This window comes from Ochotona curzoniae, unplaced genomic scaffold (genome assembly GCF_017591425.1).
Source record: "Ochotona curzoniae isolate NIBS_2020 unplaced genomic scaffold, NIBS_Ocur_1.0 scaffold_2453, whole genome shotgun sequence".
Lineage (NCBI taxonomy): Eukaryota > Metazoa > Chordata > Mammalia > Lagomorpha > Ochotonidae > Ochotona > Ochotona curzoniae.
The window spans coordinates 17,403,020-17,419,145 of NW_024467094.1; the positions used below are offsets into that span (position 1 = coordinate 17,403,020).

General features: G+C 54.4%; 2 protein-coding genes across 2 annotated transcripts; one reads left to right on the forward strand and one right to left on the reverse strand.

Annotated features, from left to right (window-relative positions):
* Positions 1–842: 842 nt before the first annotated feature.
* Positions 843–2,216, forward strand: LOC121169721 (C-C motif chemokine 8-like). Its single transcript, XM_041000372.1, has 3 exons — positions 843–954; positions 1,588–1,702; positions 1,948–2,216. The coding sequence occupies exons 1-3, from the start codon at positions 879–881 to the stop codon at positions 2,042–2,044; spliced, it is 288 nt and encodes a 95-aa protein (XP_040856306.1). The 5' UTR covers positions 843–878; the 3' UTR covers positions 2,045–2,216.
* A 969-nt stretch (positions 2,217–3,185) lies between these two features.
* CCL1 (C-C motif chemokine ligand 1) lies at positions 3,186–5,213 on the reverse strand. The gene is made up of 3 exons (XM_041000899.1): positions 5,138–5,213; positions 4,210–4,321; positions 3,186–3,288 (listed from the first exon to the last, which is right to left on the reverse strand). Exons 1-3 carry the CDS (start codon positions 5,211–5,213, stop codon positions 3,186–3,188), a joined length of 291 nt encoding a protein of 96 aa, XP_040856833.1.
* Between the last annotated feature and the right edge of the window lie 10,913 nt (positions 5,214–16,126).

Genomic DNA, 16,126 nt, shown 5'->3' on the forward strand with positions numbered 1-16,126 from the left:
AAGTGCCAGCTGGTCTGCTTGCCATTCAGCTTCCTGCTAATACACTTGGGAAAGCGGTTGAAGATGGCTCAAGAGGTTGGAGCCCTGTACCCATGTGGAAAATCTGAATGGAATTTCTGAATCTTAGTTCTGACCCAGCTCAGCTTCGGTCATCAAGGTCATTTAGGAAGTTAACTAGTGGATGGATGGTCTCTCTCTTTCCATCTCTCCCTCAATCTATGTCATTCTACATTTAAATAAATAAATTAATAGGTATCTTTGTTCAAATAATTCAAATAAATATCTTTGAAAAACTATAAGGAAAAAAGAAAAGAGGCTTTGGCGGTGAAACAGAGTCAGAACGAGCCTGGGGATTGAATGCCAGCTGGCTGGCTTTCCCTTCTAGCATCACTTCTCACTTCCTGTGATATTTGGGACAATCTCGGCACACCTCAGTTTCCTCATCTGTAAAATGGGCATGACAGCCATGATGTGCACCTGCTCAGCACTGAATACCTGTGGTGCTTACAGCCAGGAGCACAGGGCTCTCTGTCCTAGAGTCAGCGTCCCAGGGTTAGCTTTGTCGCTCTGGCGTGGCAGGCTTGGGAGGATTCTGCGATGAGTACCTGGCAGCCCATCTGTGCCCTCGCCATCCTCTTTGGCTGTTTGTGGTCTGGGCAGCGGTAACCACATAGCCTGTGCTGCTGCGTGTGCAACTTTCTTCTTGCGTCTCGTAGGAAATCCAGTTCTGCAGACTGCAGTCTCTCTCTATCAAGACGTGACCATGACCACGCCCAAGAAAAGGTCTTGTGAGAGCTGCCACTCCCTCTGCTTCCCATAAAAGGCAGGGAGGAAGGCCAGAAAGGGCACGAGGCTAAAGCTCGGCTCTGCCCTCCAACATGCAGGCCTCCGCCGTGCTCCTGTGCCTGCTGCTCGCAGTGGCCGCCCTCAGCTCCCAGGCGTCGGCTCTGCCAGGTGAGCCCAACCTTCCTCCCTTCCTCCCTCTCCTTCCTCAGGCTTCTTTCTTTTTCTAGGAAAGCGCTAAGCCAAAGGATCTCATTTTTTTTTTAAAAAAAAAAAAGTGATTTATTTATGTATTTTGGGAATCAGCTAGAAAGAGGAGGGAGGCACTTGGACAGAGGGATCCCCTGGTTCACTCCCCAAATGACCACCACAGCCAGGGATGGGCCAGGCCAAACCCAGGAGCCAGGAGCTTCACTGAAGCCTCTCGTGTGGCTGGCAGGGGACCAAGCACTTGGATCATCTTCTGCTGCTTTTCCCAGGCCGTTGGCAGGAGCTGGATGAGAAGTGGGGAGTTGGGGACAGGAGGGCACGCCTCACTGTCACAGGCCATCCTGGAGCTGGAAGAAAACCTGTCATCTCTGAAACTCTGCACACGTGGGGCCACGCCCAGAGCTTGCCCAGAGCCTGCCCTGGGCTTTCCCTGAGGCTGCTCCTGGCTTCTGCCAAGCAGGACTGAGACCTTGGGCTGCAGGTGGTGGACTCCCCTGCCTCAGCCTCTCAACCAGGCTCTGCTCTCCTCTGCTGCTTCCACGCTCAGTTACCTCCCCAGCCTCATAGGTTTTCTCCCTGTGACTTTTTTCCAAGGTACAAGCCAACCTCAGGCCACGTGCTGCTTCAGTGTTGCTCATATGAAGATCCCCCTGAAGCGGCTGACAAGCTTTGAGAGGGTCACCGGCCCATGTCCCACAGAGGCCGTGATGTAGGTAGAAAAACCCTGACTACTCACCCCTCCCACCCCCACCAAGCTGAGCCCTGCAGCTCTGGGGTCGTGAGCACTTGCTCAGGCTCTTGCTTTGCTTTAACCCCTGTTCCTGGTTTCCCAAGCCAGCGGGAGCAGCAACCACCTCAGGGCCACTTGTTCCCACACCCCTCCCTCACCCAACCTGAGGTCGCCCCCACCTGCTGCCTGGGTCCTTCTGACCGTGTGGGTCTCTTTGTCTATAGCTTTCAGACCAAACGTGGCAGGAAGATCTGTGCTGACCCCAAACAAAAGTGGGTCCAAGATGCCATGCGGCACCTGGTCCAAAACACCACTCGCTGAGGCCTGGAATTCCATCCACAGCAGACCCAGCCCAAGTGGGACAAATGCCTGTTACTTCTCCAGCTTCCCAGCCATACTCCAGTGTGGTTTTCCTGTAACTTTCAAATCCAGAGCTTGCTGTTTTATAATGCAAAATGTGTTCTGTCTTCAATAAAGCTTGCAATTCTGGGCATCCTTGCTGGTCTGGGTTTTATTTCAAGCAATGGGGATCTCTTTCTAACAGTGAGGTTTTGAGTGTGTTTGGTAGCTGTCTGCGAGCCCCTGGCTCTCCCTTGGAAGCTGGGCAGGGGTTTCTGTCCACCTCCCAGGGCTGTGGACTCAGGGGACACTGTCACTCATAGGAAAGTGCCTTGTGAATGTGAGATGCGAACAAATACATTACAGTGGAACCTGTGAGATTGATGACATTTTTGCAGAAAATACATCCTGTTTGAAATCTCTCATGGTGAGGTTTTCTTCAGGAGCAACCTGGGACACTTGAAAGAGTTCAGATTTGGGGCTGCGAGTGGAATCCTGAGCTAAGACCAGGCATAACCCCGAGCGTTCCTCTCCAACCCTCTGGCACCTCATCTATCCGGTGGGGTCAGCGGCGTCTCCCAGGCAGAAGGTCTCACAGCCAGGGCCCGGAGTAACATCACCCCCCTGCACCTTCTGGACAATGAGGGAGAGAGACCTGCTTCCCCAAGTGACGCCTCCCTGTGCCTCCCTCGGCCATGAAACCTGGAGGCAAAAAATCTGTACTCGGCCTGAAGCAAAGCCAATATCCCTCCCTTCCCCAGCCGCCCACCTATAGATACATACACACACGGAATCAGTCAGTGAGAAGTGAGTCCTTTATCTGCTCTTGGGTCGCCAGGCTCCAAGTCCAGCATGTCTCCCTCCTCCTCCCCCACCCTGAAGTCCCTGTCCCGTCAGTGCCAGTTCGTTTTGCACCCTGAAGTTCCCTTGGGAGCCAAGAGGCACCAGTGAGCAGGAGTGCAGGATTCCGGGATTAAATAAAGTGCAACACTGTAGCTTATCGAACCCAGGCAGATCCTCAGGGACCCGGCTGATGAAGGTGTGCAGAAGGAAAGGAACAGGATTGGGGCGGGGGTAGGGGGAGAGCACACGGTGCCCACAGCCAGTCAGGAAAGCAACCGGCTCACTTCCCCTTGGGCAGGCAGGGCTTAATCTTTTTGAGGTAACCCTGGACCCAACCCTCCGTGTTCAAGGCACAGCTTTCTCTGCCTCCTTTCAGCTTGAATCTGTAAGCAGAGAACAAAAGAGAGACTGGTCACTGGCTGTGCACCACGCACAGACCCTGGTCTGCATCCTTGCTGCCGTATGCCCTAACCCCTGTCCTCAGGCCTCAGTTTGCTCCCTGTGAATGATCTGGGGCTTGCACAATGGGGGAGAGGGGTGACTTCCTGGACCTTCTCCTGCAGGTTAGGACTCCCAGTGCTGACCCCCACAGATCAAGGATGACACAGATCTCTTGCTCCTACTTTGGGTGTTTGCAAACCTATCTGGTCCCATAGTACACACACGTGTGTGTGTGTGTGTGTGTGTGTGTGTGTGTGTGTGGCTATTATCTTGTCTGTTGACCAGTTCTGCCCCTTACTGACTGGGTGAATGTAAATGAATATAGCTACCCTCCTCTGAGTCTCAATTTTCATGATAATACCAATATGTGACCCAAGAGGATCCATAGTGTGTGAGAGCAATTGCTGTTAAATTCCTAATGACTTTCGGTCCTATGATGTAGCTGTCACTTGAACTACACTTCAAAGATTAAGGAAAGCAAAAGGGTGCAGAGATAAGGGGGGGATAGGCAGTTACCCACCCAAGCTCACCCAGCACTCTAGGTTGGCAAATCCAGAGGCAAGGCCAAATCATGCTTCCCTTGGTCTTCCCCCACACAGTAGTGCCCGGTAGAGGAGCTTAAGCAGCTCCTTCCTCTGAGCACACGATACTGGAACCAAGAACCTGGCATCTTGGAATTCCAGCTGCCGCCCTCCCTGCACCTGCTTGGGGCTCGGCGCTCCCCCTAGCGGCCAACCGCAGGTTTGCACGCAGTTCCAGTCTGGCCCCGTGGTTTTTAGTAACCTTATTCTTGTGGAACAGCGCCACCTAGCGCCTGCTGTTCTAATTCCCTGCCCACCGCGTCCTTAGGGGTGATCACTCACATGAAGGCGCCATAGGGGCAGGTGGAGCTGGTTTTTCTGTAGCAGTGGATCATCTTCAGGGGAATCTTTCTCTCCACGAAGGAAAAGCAGCAGTTGGAGGAGGACACGTGCACTGGAAGAGAAGCACAGCACAGTGCACAAGTCTTTAGTTCTGGGGTCATGCCAAGAGCACAAACTTAGACTCATCTTTAAGTCCCCCACAACTAGCTGGGTGACCCCTGCCCCAGAAGTCCCATCAGGCCATTCAGACCCGACTCTCAGAGGTTCCTCCAACTCCATCTCCCTTCTCCCTGCACCCTCCAAGGAATGGTCCTGCCCTGGAACTCAAGCCCTAGGGCTACAGTCGCCACACCTTGGGGTGAGGAGTGCAGATTGGCTCATCTGCCAGGGGAGTGCTCCCTGGAGCTCCCCAGCTCTGGAGAATTCTCTTCCCTCTCCTCCTTAGTTCTCAGCTCTGCCCAGTCCCCAGCTCTCACTTCCACTCCTCCCAGCTTGACAGTCCCTCTTCTGTGGGTCATGAAGTCAGGATTCCCCCAGTTGTCTTGGAGCCTGGGTTTCACCTTGCCACCACCAAGGAAGAAGGAGGAGTCTAAGGCTAGCCAACCCAGAACCACCCTCCCCTGTCTGTCCGGCCTCAGCCTCAGCTTGTTGCCCATCTAGCTTTGCAGCCACACTCCAGAGCCTCCTCCAGGCCAGCCGCCCAGCTCATGCTGAACGAACTCTCAGGTCTCCCCGATGCTGGGACCAGCTGCGCCTCCTTTGCCTGGAGAACCTCCCAGCCCCCTGCATTTGTCCCTGACTCATCGCTTGCTCTCTGGTCCCAGCCCATCCAAGTCCTCCCCAGGAAAGAGGTGGAGACATGGAACCTGAATATCAAGGTAAGCCCTGCCCAGTCCCGGGAGAACTGAGGGACCCCAGCCCCACTCACTGCTCCTGCCGTCCACTTCTTGGAGCCATACTGCGGCCAGCAGCAGGCATGCCAGGGCCACGGGGGTCAGCTTCATCTCAGGGAGTCAGGCTCAGGCCGCTGTGGAGGAATCTCCGTGAAGCTGCAGAAACAGAGCTCTGCTGTGGCCCATCCTGCTGAGCTTATATGAGCCCCAGGTGGAGTTTCCCAGGCTGTGCAGAGGCGGGAGTTGCAAGGAGAAGGGGCAGTTACCCACAGCCAGTGGTCAAGTGGAGAAACTCCCTGCTTCTTACCTTGCCAGAGGTGTTGGAGGGGTGCTTAGGGGCCAAGGGGGGTGGGAACTTCCCAGAGTGCAAGGGCAGATAAGGATCTTGTAAAGAACGTGGGAGCTGTCCTGAGTGGGAAGCAGAGAAAGGTGACTGAGAGGAAGTGGCCTCTGTGTGGCTTGTCTAGATGTACGTCACCTCATCCAGGCCTGTGGCGATTGCCTGGAGCAGCAGGGTTCTGGGCTGGAACTGGGACATACCTGCTCCACAAAGCACCCCATGCACGAACTTGTCCCAGCTGAGTGTGCGCCCAAAGTGTAAGCGTGACAACAGCCATTTGAAGGATGGGCACCAGAGAGTAGATCTGAGTCCACATCAATTACACGGTGCTGGTGCTCTCTGCTTCCATTTTTGTCAATTCTCTGAACGTTTCTTGTATTTAGAAAAAAAAGATTTATTTATTTTTATTGGATAAACAGATCAGATTTACAAAAAGAAGGAGAGGAGAGACAGAAAGACCTTCCATCTACTGGTTTACTCCTCAAGTGGTTGCAACGGCTGGAGCTGAGCCGAGCTGAAGCCAGGAGCCAGGTGTTTCCTCCAGGTCTCCCACGTTTGTGCAGGGTCCCAAGGCTTTGGGCCGTCCTCCACTGTTTCCTGTTGTGGGGTGTGAGAGAGATCACGGCAGACAAATCTAGGACCTATCAAGGAGTCTTGGCAATAGCAGTGCCCACTAGAAATTAGTAAATGAAGCCACTGTGGCAATCCAGTCTGAATCGAAACCTTGAGAGGAACAAACGGTTATTACTGCGAAACCATCTGTTAAATGGCAGACCTGTGCCCCAGCTTCTCCAGCAATAGAAGTTATCCCAAGAGATGTGCAGCAAACATCCTGGACACACATTCAAAGCCTTAAACATTCACCTTTACCTGGCTTCTCTGTCCGCATTCTATTACTGCTCACCTCTCCCGGAACTCTTGAACATACACAATTTAGAAATATAAAGCATCTTAGCATTGCATCTTCACCGAGTCACCCAAGCAGTGAACAGAAAGTGATGGATACAGACATGCAAGGACCTTGCTCAGGGGCTCCCTGTCCTTGGAGTCTGTCTCCGGGAAGCCAGAGAACAAGCAGGTACTGGGGGGGCCAAGAGTCGGAGTGCCAGAGCAATGGAAGCACAAGGCCGGGAGAGAGCCACTCCCTATCACGGGCCTTTATGGGAGCTTATGGGAGGAATGGTTACCCCCTCTAAAGTTCCAGGTGATAGGTGAGCATCACAGGTGGGCAGAAAGGACTAAGTAGGTGGGGGAGGTGTGACTTTCAAGCTGCTGACCCTGAACTAGCTGCTTAAGACCACAGCATTCCCAAGCAGGGAGCTGGATAGGAAGTGGAGAAGTTGAAACATGAACCAGTGCCTATATGGGATCCTGGGGCTTGCAAGGCAAGGATTTAGCCCTTTCTGTGTATTTTTAGAAGAATTATTTATTTGATAAACAGGGTGACTGGTTCTCTGCTTTGTTCCCCTAAGTAGCTAACATGGCCTGGATTAAAGCCAGAAGTCAGAAATCCCATCCATGTCTTCCATGTGGGTGCAGGGGCCAAAGCACCCGGGCCATCTGCTGCTGCTTTTCCCAGGCACATTAGTAGGGAGCTGGATCAGAAGTGGAGCAGCCAGCAGCACCACAGTGCTGGCCACCTCAACCCTTTTCAGTTACTCCCTCGGTCCTAGGTCCTTGGTTAGCCCCAGGGGGGCAGATCCCGATGAGATGCGGCGCCTGGCTTGCAGCCACAGATAAACGAGAGTCACCCAGTGTAAGGATGGCAAGGTTGGCAGCACGGTAGGGGCTGGGAGGCACCTGCCAGGGGCCTCCTGGTGGAGTGTTCTAGAAGCAAGGTCCCCTATGGATTAGAGCCTGGGGAGCTTGCCTCGTATGATAATAACAGGGTGGACAGGAGTGTATGCCACTCAGAGTGGCCAGGTAGAGCTGCAGCATTAAGTACAAGGAGAGCCACAGAAGTGAGGCTGTGATAGATAGGCCTGTGGCTGGCCCATTGCAGAATGGTCAGGCATGAGGACACCGTGTGCTTGGGGCACATAGTAGGTGCTTCCGAAGAAGCAGCTGAGCCAGATCTGCGTGCGGAGATGGGATGAGCAGATTTGAGGCTGAGTGGTCTGACCCCTGTGTGCCTCTGAGGGTGAGGACACTTGGTTGGTCCTCGGCTCACGGCTGCTTCTCTACCTGGCCGAGTCCATCCACCTCACCTGCTTCCTGCCACCCAAAGTGTAACTGAAGGAGCTAGTACCACACACCCCTCTGTGGCCTCTCTCCTGTCCCTCTTGTCCCTGGGGACTGAGACTTTTTCTCTTCTTTGCCATGAGGCCTCGGAGGAGAGAGACAAGAAGCAAGCATGTGGTCGGGAGCCAAATGGAATCTTGGGTCCTTCAGGCTTGGGGACAATGTGTGGCTACCCAGGAAATCCTGTGCTCATTCCCCTCCTGCCAGGGCTGCTGCCCAGCCCTCTCAGGAAGAGAGTGGGGCAGCCCCAGCCGCAGCTCACTTCCCCTCCACTACCGCCTGTGGCCACAGCAGCCCCACTCAGGAGCAGCAGGAAGGACTGCTCTTCCAGGCTCCATCAGCAGCAGCAGCAGCAGACCGGGAGCTGGTCCATGCACCTGCTCACAGCAGGGAGCTTCCCAGGTCTCTGCTCCAGCTGGATGTAGCGGTCAGGACCACAGCCTGCTTCTCTGGGCCCCAGCACCAAGGCTGGGACCACAGAGCAGCTCCTCAGAGTCTGTGTGGGAGCTGGGCCGGGGTGGCCTGGGATGCATTGCTGCTGAAGTGCTCCTGGCACGAACACTAAGCCAGTTATTCACACGAACAGATCTTGTGGTTAACATTCGAAAGCCAGGAAGTGGCTGCAGGTAGGTTTTCTTGTGAGTCAGCATGCGTGAACCAGGTAGGGACCATTTAAGGGAGGCTGGGTGAAGAGCAGAGAGGATGCATTCACGCGGGTCTGTCCTCACCAGTGGAGTCAAGCACTCTCCAGGGCTGCTCAGGGAAGCATGCCTCCCCCACTGCCGGCCCTAGTGCTGGGACCTGGCCCTGCTGCTTGCTTCTTTCTGGCTTACAGCCCAGCCTGGTCCTTGTGTGCCCTGATCATGCCGTCATCTTGTGGCTGCAGGCTCTATCCATGGCTCGTGTCTAGGGCCACGAGTGCTCAGCTCCCTCTCCTGAGGACATAGAGGGTGGCGTGTGGAATCTGATGTGGTGGGGAGAGGTTTCAGCTCCACTACTGGCCCACAGGCAAGCACCTGATGCTTGCTGGACCTCCGTCCCTTTGTGGCAAAGAGGGAAGCCAGTGGGGCCTGGTTCATCTCTCCCTGCCCTTTCTAAGTGCATTCCCAAACCTGGACCTCTTCGGGGGCTGTCTGAGGCACAATGTGACATTTGTACAAACAACATTTGCACAGGGACCAGGGATGTCTCAAGGCCAAGATGGACACCAGCCCTGTGCGATGCTCACAGCGTACTCAGGTAGATGGGGACTGAATGTGGTGGTGGAGGTGGCAGTGTCCCTTGAGCCACACTGGACTGGAAGTGCTCATGCGGGACCTGACATATAGCAGATGTCAGTTACACTGTACCTGCTTTGGCCCTGGGGCTCCCACATGTGAGCCCAGGCAGCAGCACCCTCTGGCCCCCGGGGAGCCCACCCTCTGGCCCCCTTCCCCTCTCACCCAGGCCAGCTTTGTGTTCTTGCCAGCAGACGCACAGCATCCCTTTGCAGCCACCCAAGCTCTGCTGCAACCAAAGCCCACGCGGGTCCCCAGGAAAGACATCTGGCCCCAACATACCTTGAATGTCAAGGAAGGAAAAATCTCAATCCCCAGGATCACAGACGGCAGGCGAAAGACCACAGATGGGTCAGTGATACCAGCTTCTTCGCTGCACTTTGGGTGGCAAGAAGCAGGACAGGGTGGATGGTTTCTGCCAGGCAAAGAAAAGTCGTAGGCTGTGGACCAGCCAAGAGCATGCTTGTTCTCTCAGACGGAACTCCTGGGGTTCCATCCCCCGTGACCCGACACCAATGTCTTGCTTTTTTGAGACGGCTCTGCTGTCTGCCACTCAGTGACAAGGTCCAGCAGGTGTCTAGTGAGCACCCTTGACCACATCAGGCGAACGGGGGAGGGAGGGGAGGTCAAAGGATGTCCTGGTGGTGCAGCCACTAGCTGTGTCATGTGCTGCACCCCAGGGTGCCTACAAACTCCTGCCTGGTTGGGTCCCTGTTTCTCCCAGGCCTCAGGACTTCCCACGGCCCCTGGAATGCTCCTGAAGGCATTGATGTAGATGTGGCTGACTTCCTGTAGGTAGTCCCACCATGGGCACCCACAGTAGGCACCTCCTCAGTGTTCTCCATACCATGGCCAACACATCCTGCCGTGGTGCCCAGCATGGGCATCACAGGTGTACAGTGACTACTTGCTAGTAGAGAGTCAGGGGAGGCTCTCACATCCCTGTGGTTGTGCCCGTATCACAGACCGGAGGCAGAGGCCCTGAGTCAGCAGGCACATAGGAGTCACTCAGGCCTCCGGTGATGGGTGAGGTGGTACTGCATTGCCTGGGACCTCTGTAGACAGGCACCATTCCCTACACGGTATCCCAAGAGCACTGCTCAATGGCAATTTCCTTCCTTCCTTGCTTCCTTGCTTCCTTCCTTCCTTCCTTCCTTCCTTCCTTCCTTCCTTCCCTCAACACTCTAAAGTGCCCACCGGGTGCTGGCCCTTGCACAGGGGTTAGAGAGGCGACTACAGAGGCCAGTGTTGTGGTGCACGCTAAGTGGCTGCCTGTGGTGCCAGCACCCCATCAGAGCTCTGCTTCGTGTCCCAGCTGCTCCACTGCTTCCCCATCACAATGGCCATTTGGGGAGCAGACCAGCAGTTGGAAGATCTGCCTGTCTCTCCCTCGGTTTTGGTCTCTATCTCTGTGAGACTGGGAAATCATACACAAACCACCATCTGGTGAGCAGACCGAGGCTGGGCATGGGGTGGGGAGCGGGCTTCTGAGGATGCGGTGAGATGCTTCTGCTGGGCTTGCACAGAGGAAGATGGGAAGTGCCAAGAAGGAAGGGAGAGGCCCAGCCTAGGGAGCTGGCTAGTGTGCTCACTGCACCGTGAGTGCCTCTGGCCACTGCGTGAGTTCGTGTGCAACTCCCTCCAGGGGCTTCCCCTCTACACCTGATCTCCAAACTGGGGGAGGAAATTCGAGGTAAAGGGCCCAGTGTCTATCACGTTCCCCCAGGGGTCACAAACCTCACAGCACAGGAGCACAGAGGCCACTGTCTCCAGAGAGCAGGGGTCCTGAGATGACCCCCGGAGAGTGACCAGGATGGAGGGTCAGGTTGAACACGTCCTTTCCCACTGTGCCTCCTTTGGCAATGGTTTTGATAAGCTTCTGCCCACAACAGGACTACCTGCCCATGTGGTCAGGGAGCAGGCTGCGGGCACGGCAAAAGCAGAAGTCAGGTGAGGGAGGTGCCTGGTCAAGTTCAGGGAAGAAGGGAAGAAGGCTGGGGTTCCCAGGAGGAAACTGCATAGGAGAAGCAGAAAGGGGGCTCTCTGGCTTAGCGTTCACTTTCTAAAAGACCATGAGCTTGTACACTACTCCCACACCCTGGGCCTGCTGCCTCCCCTTAAAGGTGGGAAGGTTCCCATCAACAGAGGCTCCTGTCTGATATTAAAATCAATTTGGGGAGTTCGATGAGAAGTCACAACCTCGGGGCAAGGACTGACCTAGCAGATGACATTGATCAAGAAGTCCTCGTTCCATGTAGAAGCGACTGAGTCCATGGCCTGCCTCTGCTTCTGATCCAGCGCCCCATGAATACATGTGGGAGGCAGCAGGGGATGGCCCAGGCACCCAAGCACCTGCCACTTATGTGGAATTCGGGGCTACAGGCTTTGACCTGCTCCAGTCCTGGTTTTTGAGGAGGGGGGGGCCTTTGGGGAAGTGAACCAGGGGGAGGACATTTGTTCTGTGTGTCCGTATGTCTCTCTCCCAACCAAAGAAACAGAAATAAATGCTATATGAAGATGTCCGTGTTGAGTATCATTGTTGGCCCTGTACTCCACAATTCCCCCTTGCAGAGTCTCTGTGAGGGGGTATGGGCCCCCCCCCCAGGGTTGACTGTACCATGCACGGCCTGGGCCAGGAGTCCACAGGCCTCTCCTGTCCCATGTCCCAGAGAACACAGGAAATGCCCTTGGGGAGGGTGGTGGAGAGCAGGGAAAACACCTGCAGCTGCCCAAGACAAAGTGAGATGACTTAGTGACAGGACCCTGGGGGCCAGACACCTGTACTCCTGACACCCAGGTGAAACTCTTGCTCTGGTGACGTGCTGGCCTTGACCTGCCGTCTAGAGAGCCAGGTGTGGACAGTGGACAGGACTGGGGTCATCACAGACTGGAGTCCTGCAGGACTCCCACAGCCCCCACATGTGTGATGCACACCTTTGCAGGGATTGGGTAAGGGGAACGCCTCAGGATGCAGGGATGGGAAGTGGCAGCAGTAACTCCAAAATAGCTCACAAAAACCAGCAAAGCACCCCACCCATGCTGGGGAAGTCCCAGGAGCAGCCCTTCTCTCCCTGGGGAGACAGGTGGGAGGCTCTGGGACACATGGCAGCCTGTCCCTCTTGGAACCCGGCTGGGCCCAGGCTGGCAGGCCCATCTGTCAGTGACACAGGCTTCCTGGGCTCCAGAGTGAGCTGAACCTGCCATGCCTAGCAATTCAAGCTGGACCTCAGAGCACTGTCCATGCAGAGCCAGATAGCTGGCTCCCCTCCAGCCCCTGCTGCGGTGCACACAGCACAGCCCTGGGGGCCAAAATATCTGCTAGTCCCTGGGCCACATCTCCTGGACTTCTGCACAGCTCCCAAGTGAGGCTGAGGGGGGCATTGCATTTCCCACAAGCATTGCTCCAGATGACACGTCCAGTCATACGTCTGAGAGAACAGAGCAGGGACCAAGGAGATGGGCAGGCAGGTGCAATGCCTCTATGTTCGCTCTGCTCATCCTGCTTCTCACTGGGGTTATTCTCTCCGGAGGTGTCCGTAACAACCCAGACGCGATGTGATCTGTGCATTGGGTGCCTTGCTCAGGTGAGAGTTTTACGAAAGGCATCCCTGGTCAGTTCTTTTCTCCCCACCTCCTCCAGCCACCCAGAGGATGGGTCCTGCCCTGCTTCATTAGCTGCAATGAGGCAGCAGGTGGCTCTGGGTGGCCTCTCCCTTCAGCTGCCTCCCTTCTTGCACCAGCCCTGCCAGCTCCCTGCAAAGGCAAGGGGAACTGGGGCCCTGGCTCATGTCCCAGCCCTGCCACTCCTCATCTTGTCCCTGTCACTGTGCCTGTCTCTAAGCTGTGGATGCTAATCTGCCCTGTCAGGAGCTTGGACACCTCAGGGTGGTGACAGCTGGGCGGGAAAGGCATTTGGCAGAGCAGAGGGTCGTGATCACATCCATCTCGCTTGGCACCCTTCCCTGCCAGGTCTCCACTATCTTGGCCTCTGGCCTGCTACTGCCCCCGGTGACCCAAGTCATCAGTGTCCTCCGTCTGGCCAAACCTGAGGCACCCCTGGCTGCCATGCTGATGTCCTCTCAGCACTCTTGACCCTGCTGGCCACTTCCTCCTAGAAACATCCCTCATCTTGGCTTCCATGGCATGCGGCCTTTCTTGTTTTCCTCCACTCTGAGACACAGTGACCCTTGTCCTCTGACACCCCTTTCCCTGTCTCCCCACTCTGGATGATCCCCGAGTTACCTGTGGGGTGATTGCGGTTAGCAGTCTGAGGAATGCTTCCTGTGTACTGGATATGTCTGTAAGCACCTGCCAGCCACCTACTCACCTGATCTCCCTGAAGCGCAGGGAGCAGGTCTGATGACTGACACATGCTTGGCAAAGGAAAACACTGAGCCCAGAGACGTTGCCCCAGGTCCCCGAGCTCATCCTTAGATGTAGTGTGTAAGCAAACTACCTCTGGACACCATGTCCTGGGCCAGACCTCAGCAGCAGCTCTCTGCCAGGACTCTCACATCCAGCCGAAGCAACTCGGCCTCTCCTGCAGGGTCCTCCTTAGCTGGCCACCATTCTTAGCACGACTCCAAACACACACCCTACATCTCACAGAGACTCACTCTCATTCCCTTGCACCCCACGCACCGGGTATCGGCACAGGTTCCTGTTTCTGCAAGCAGTACCTCTGTCCCACCTGACGGGCAGTAACCCTGACAGCTCCTGGTCCAAACCACCCCTTCTGTGAGTCTTTCTCCTCCCCCCAGCCCTCCCTCTTGTCTGGTTCTAAGTGGACACACACTCTTGCACACACATACACACTTGCACTACTTGGTGGGCACTGCCACTTTTGGCGCAGGTTCTTTTTTAGGCCTTGCCAGCTTCTTTGCACTCGTAAAGCCTCCAGGCCTTTGGAAATGCAGCTTTTCACACAATGTCCCAGCCCAGCTGGGACACAGACTCATTTTGCATTCATCTGGAACCTTCACTTCGTTTCACTGGACATGACAGGGCATCCATTTAACAGGTGGGCTCTATCCAAAGCTTATCTCCAAGCAGGAAACAGTAGCAGCCGGTCATAACTATAGTCCCTTACAGTAAGGGTCACAGTGGCCTGATCTGCAGCATTCTGTTCCCTTAGACCCATCGGTGACTTTATTATTAATTACTACAGTTATTCATAAACCTGTTATCTATGAGAAATCCTGATCCAAGGACCCTGAGATGTGCAGCCCCAGCAGAGATCTTGATAATGAAGACTGAGTGATGGCTCAAAGGTTCTCCTTTTCCCGACAGGTCTGCAGTTTCTCAGTAGACTCCACCTAAGCTGACAGCGCTTTGTTAACACACAGTCTCAGCTCCCCCAACACAAAAGAGAGATGGCCAGTCCAGAGTTGAGCAGGTGCATGCCAGGGAGATCTGGGGTCAGTCTGAGCTGTGTGACCTTTCTCTATGGGACCGAGTAGGGAGCATTCCTTTGTGGCCATGGCATCCACGCTCCTCTGGACAAGCCAGCCTCTCACCTGTGTAAACAATTAAGCAGGAAAATGCAGTATGCTTTTACTAATCCAGGCACATCAACAGAAAAGCAAGCTGAATTTAAGACTGTTATTAAATAAATGTGGTTCTTACATTCAACCATATATAATTCCTTTTAACAGTATTATTGGGCTGAATGTACTCAGAAGATAGGCTTTAATGGAGAGTTTATCGGGATTTGTAATTAGCAGAGCAATTGTGAGCACTTTAAAGCGCTTGGAAACAGATTAAGCCCACTAAAGGGAATCAGCCACTCAAAAACACAAAAGTAGTATCCATTTACACGCCGGCAATTGCTGTGCCAATTAGAAATCCATGCACCCAGGCAGCTACTCTACGTCTTATTCCTGATGCAATGTTTGACATCCCTCCCAGCAAGAAATACTCAGCAATGAAGCCAGCAGATAATTAAAGGACACCTACTATGTGTAGGCACTCAACCACGCGCTGGGAAACAAGGCACCCAAAACAGTTCATCTGTGGGGGCCTCACACCTTGCAAGAGAATTGGAAGTTTCAAGCAAGCTAACATGCAAATGAGATCATTTTACATACGGTCAGCTCATGAAGAGAGCACAGCAAAAGGGTGTGAGTGGGGGGAATTACATTTGCATTTGGAAATCTTGAGACTGGAAAAACAAAAAGATATGAACATGGAGGGGTTAAATTGTTTGGGCAGAAAGAACTCCAAATACAAAGGCATAGTGCATCTTAGCTTGCTTGCCACACAAACATTTGCCAAGACAAACATTTAAGTGAAAGTAGTTTATTGCAGGAGGAGTGAGGAAGGGGATATGAAGCAAAGCAGGGAAAGGAAAGTGCTGGATCACGTGGGAAACCATGTACCCAGACACAGGAGAGGGGCTAGGGTGTTCGTGTTCCAGTTCCCGTCTGTCCCTCAGAAGGGTCTCCCTGGCACATCTGGCTGGTCCTGCTCATGGGCGGGGAAGTGGTCAGTGGCTGAAGTCAACCCACATACACCCAGAGCTGGGTGCTTGCAGCATCTTCTGGAATGGTGCAGGAAAGAATGCCAGTGCAAGTGATATGTAAACCTGTGCAGGTGTCATGGTGGAAATGAAGTCTGAAAGAAAAGAGAAACACATTCCTGTAAAGACTGGAAGGCCCTAGGCATGGGGGGTGTTTGCAGTTGATCCCGTGAATATTGGGAAGCCAGCAGGGAAATGGATCAGGGACCCACACTGACCTCCTTTTCAATGGAATTCTGCCATGCCAAGTGTGGAGAACTAGAAAGAATGTGAGAAAACCTGCTGGTGGGAGCAGGGCAGGGCCAAGCGGATGTGGTGGGTGTGCTGCAGAGGACAGCAGCTCAGACCGTGCAGGAGAACAGCTGGTACAAAAGCAAGCTCATTTCATACAGGAGAGATGCTGCCAGGATGTGGCAGGTGGAGGAGTGGGTGAGGCCGCTGAAGGAGGGAGCCCCGGGCCTGCAGCTGAGTCAGTGCTGGGGCGGGAGGAACACAAGAGGAGGTTGGTGTTGCCACCGTGCTACCATGGGCTGTGCCGCTGCCCATTATGTGAGTTGGGCCAGACCCTCCCACCATCTGGGCCCATCTGGAAGATAAGGGAACAGAAAACCTGACTACTAATTTGGTCTAGTATCCTGTGTGCTTAATA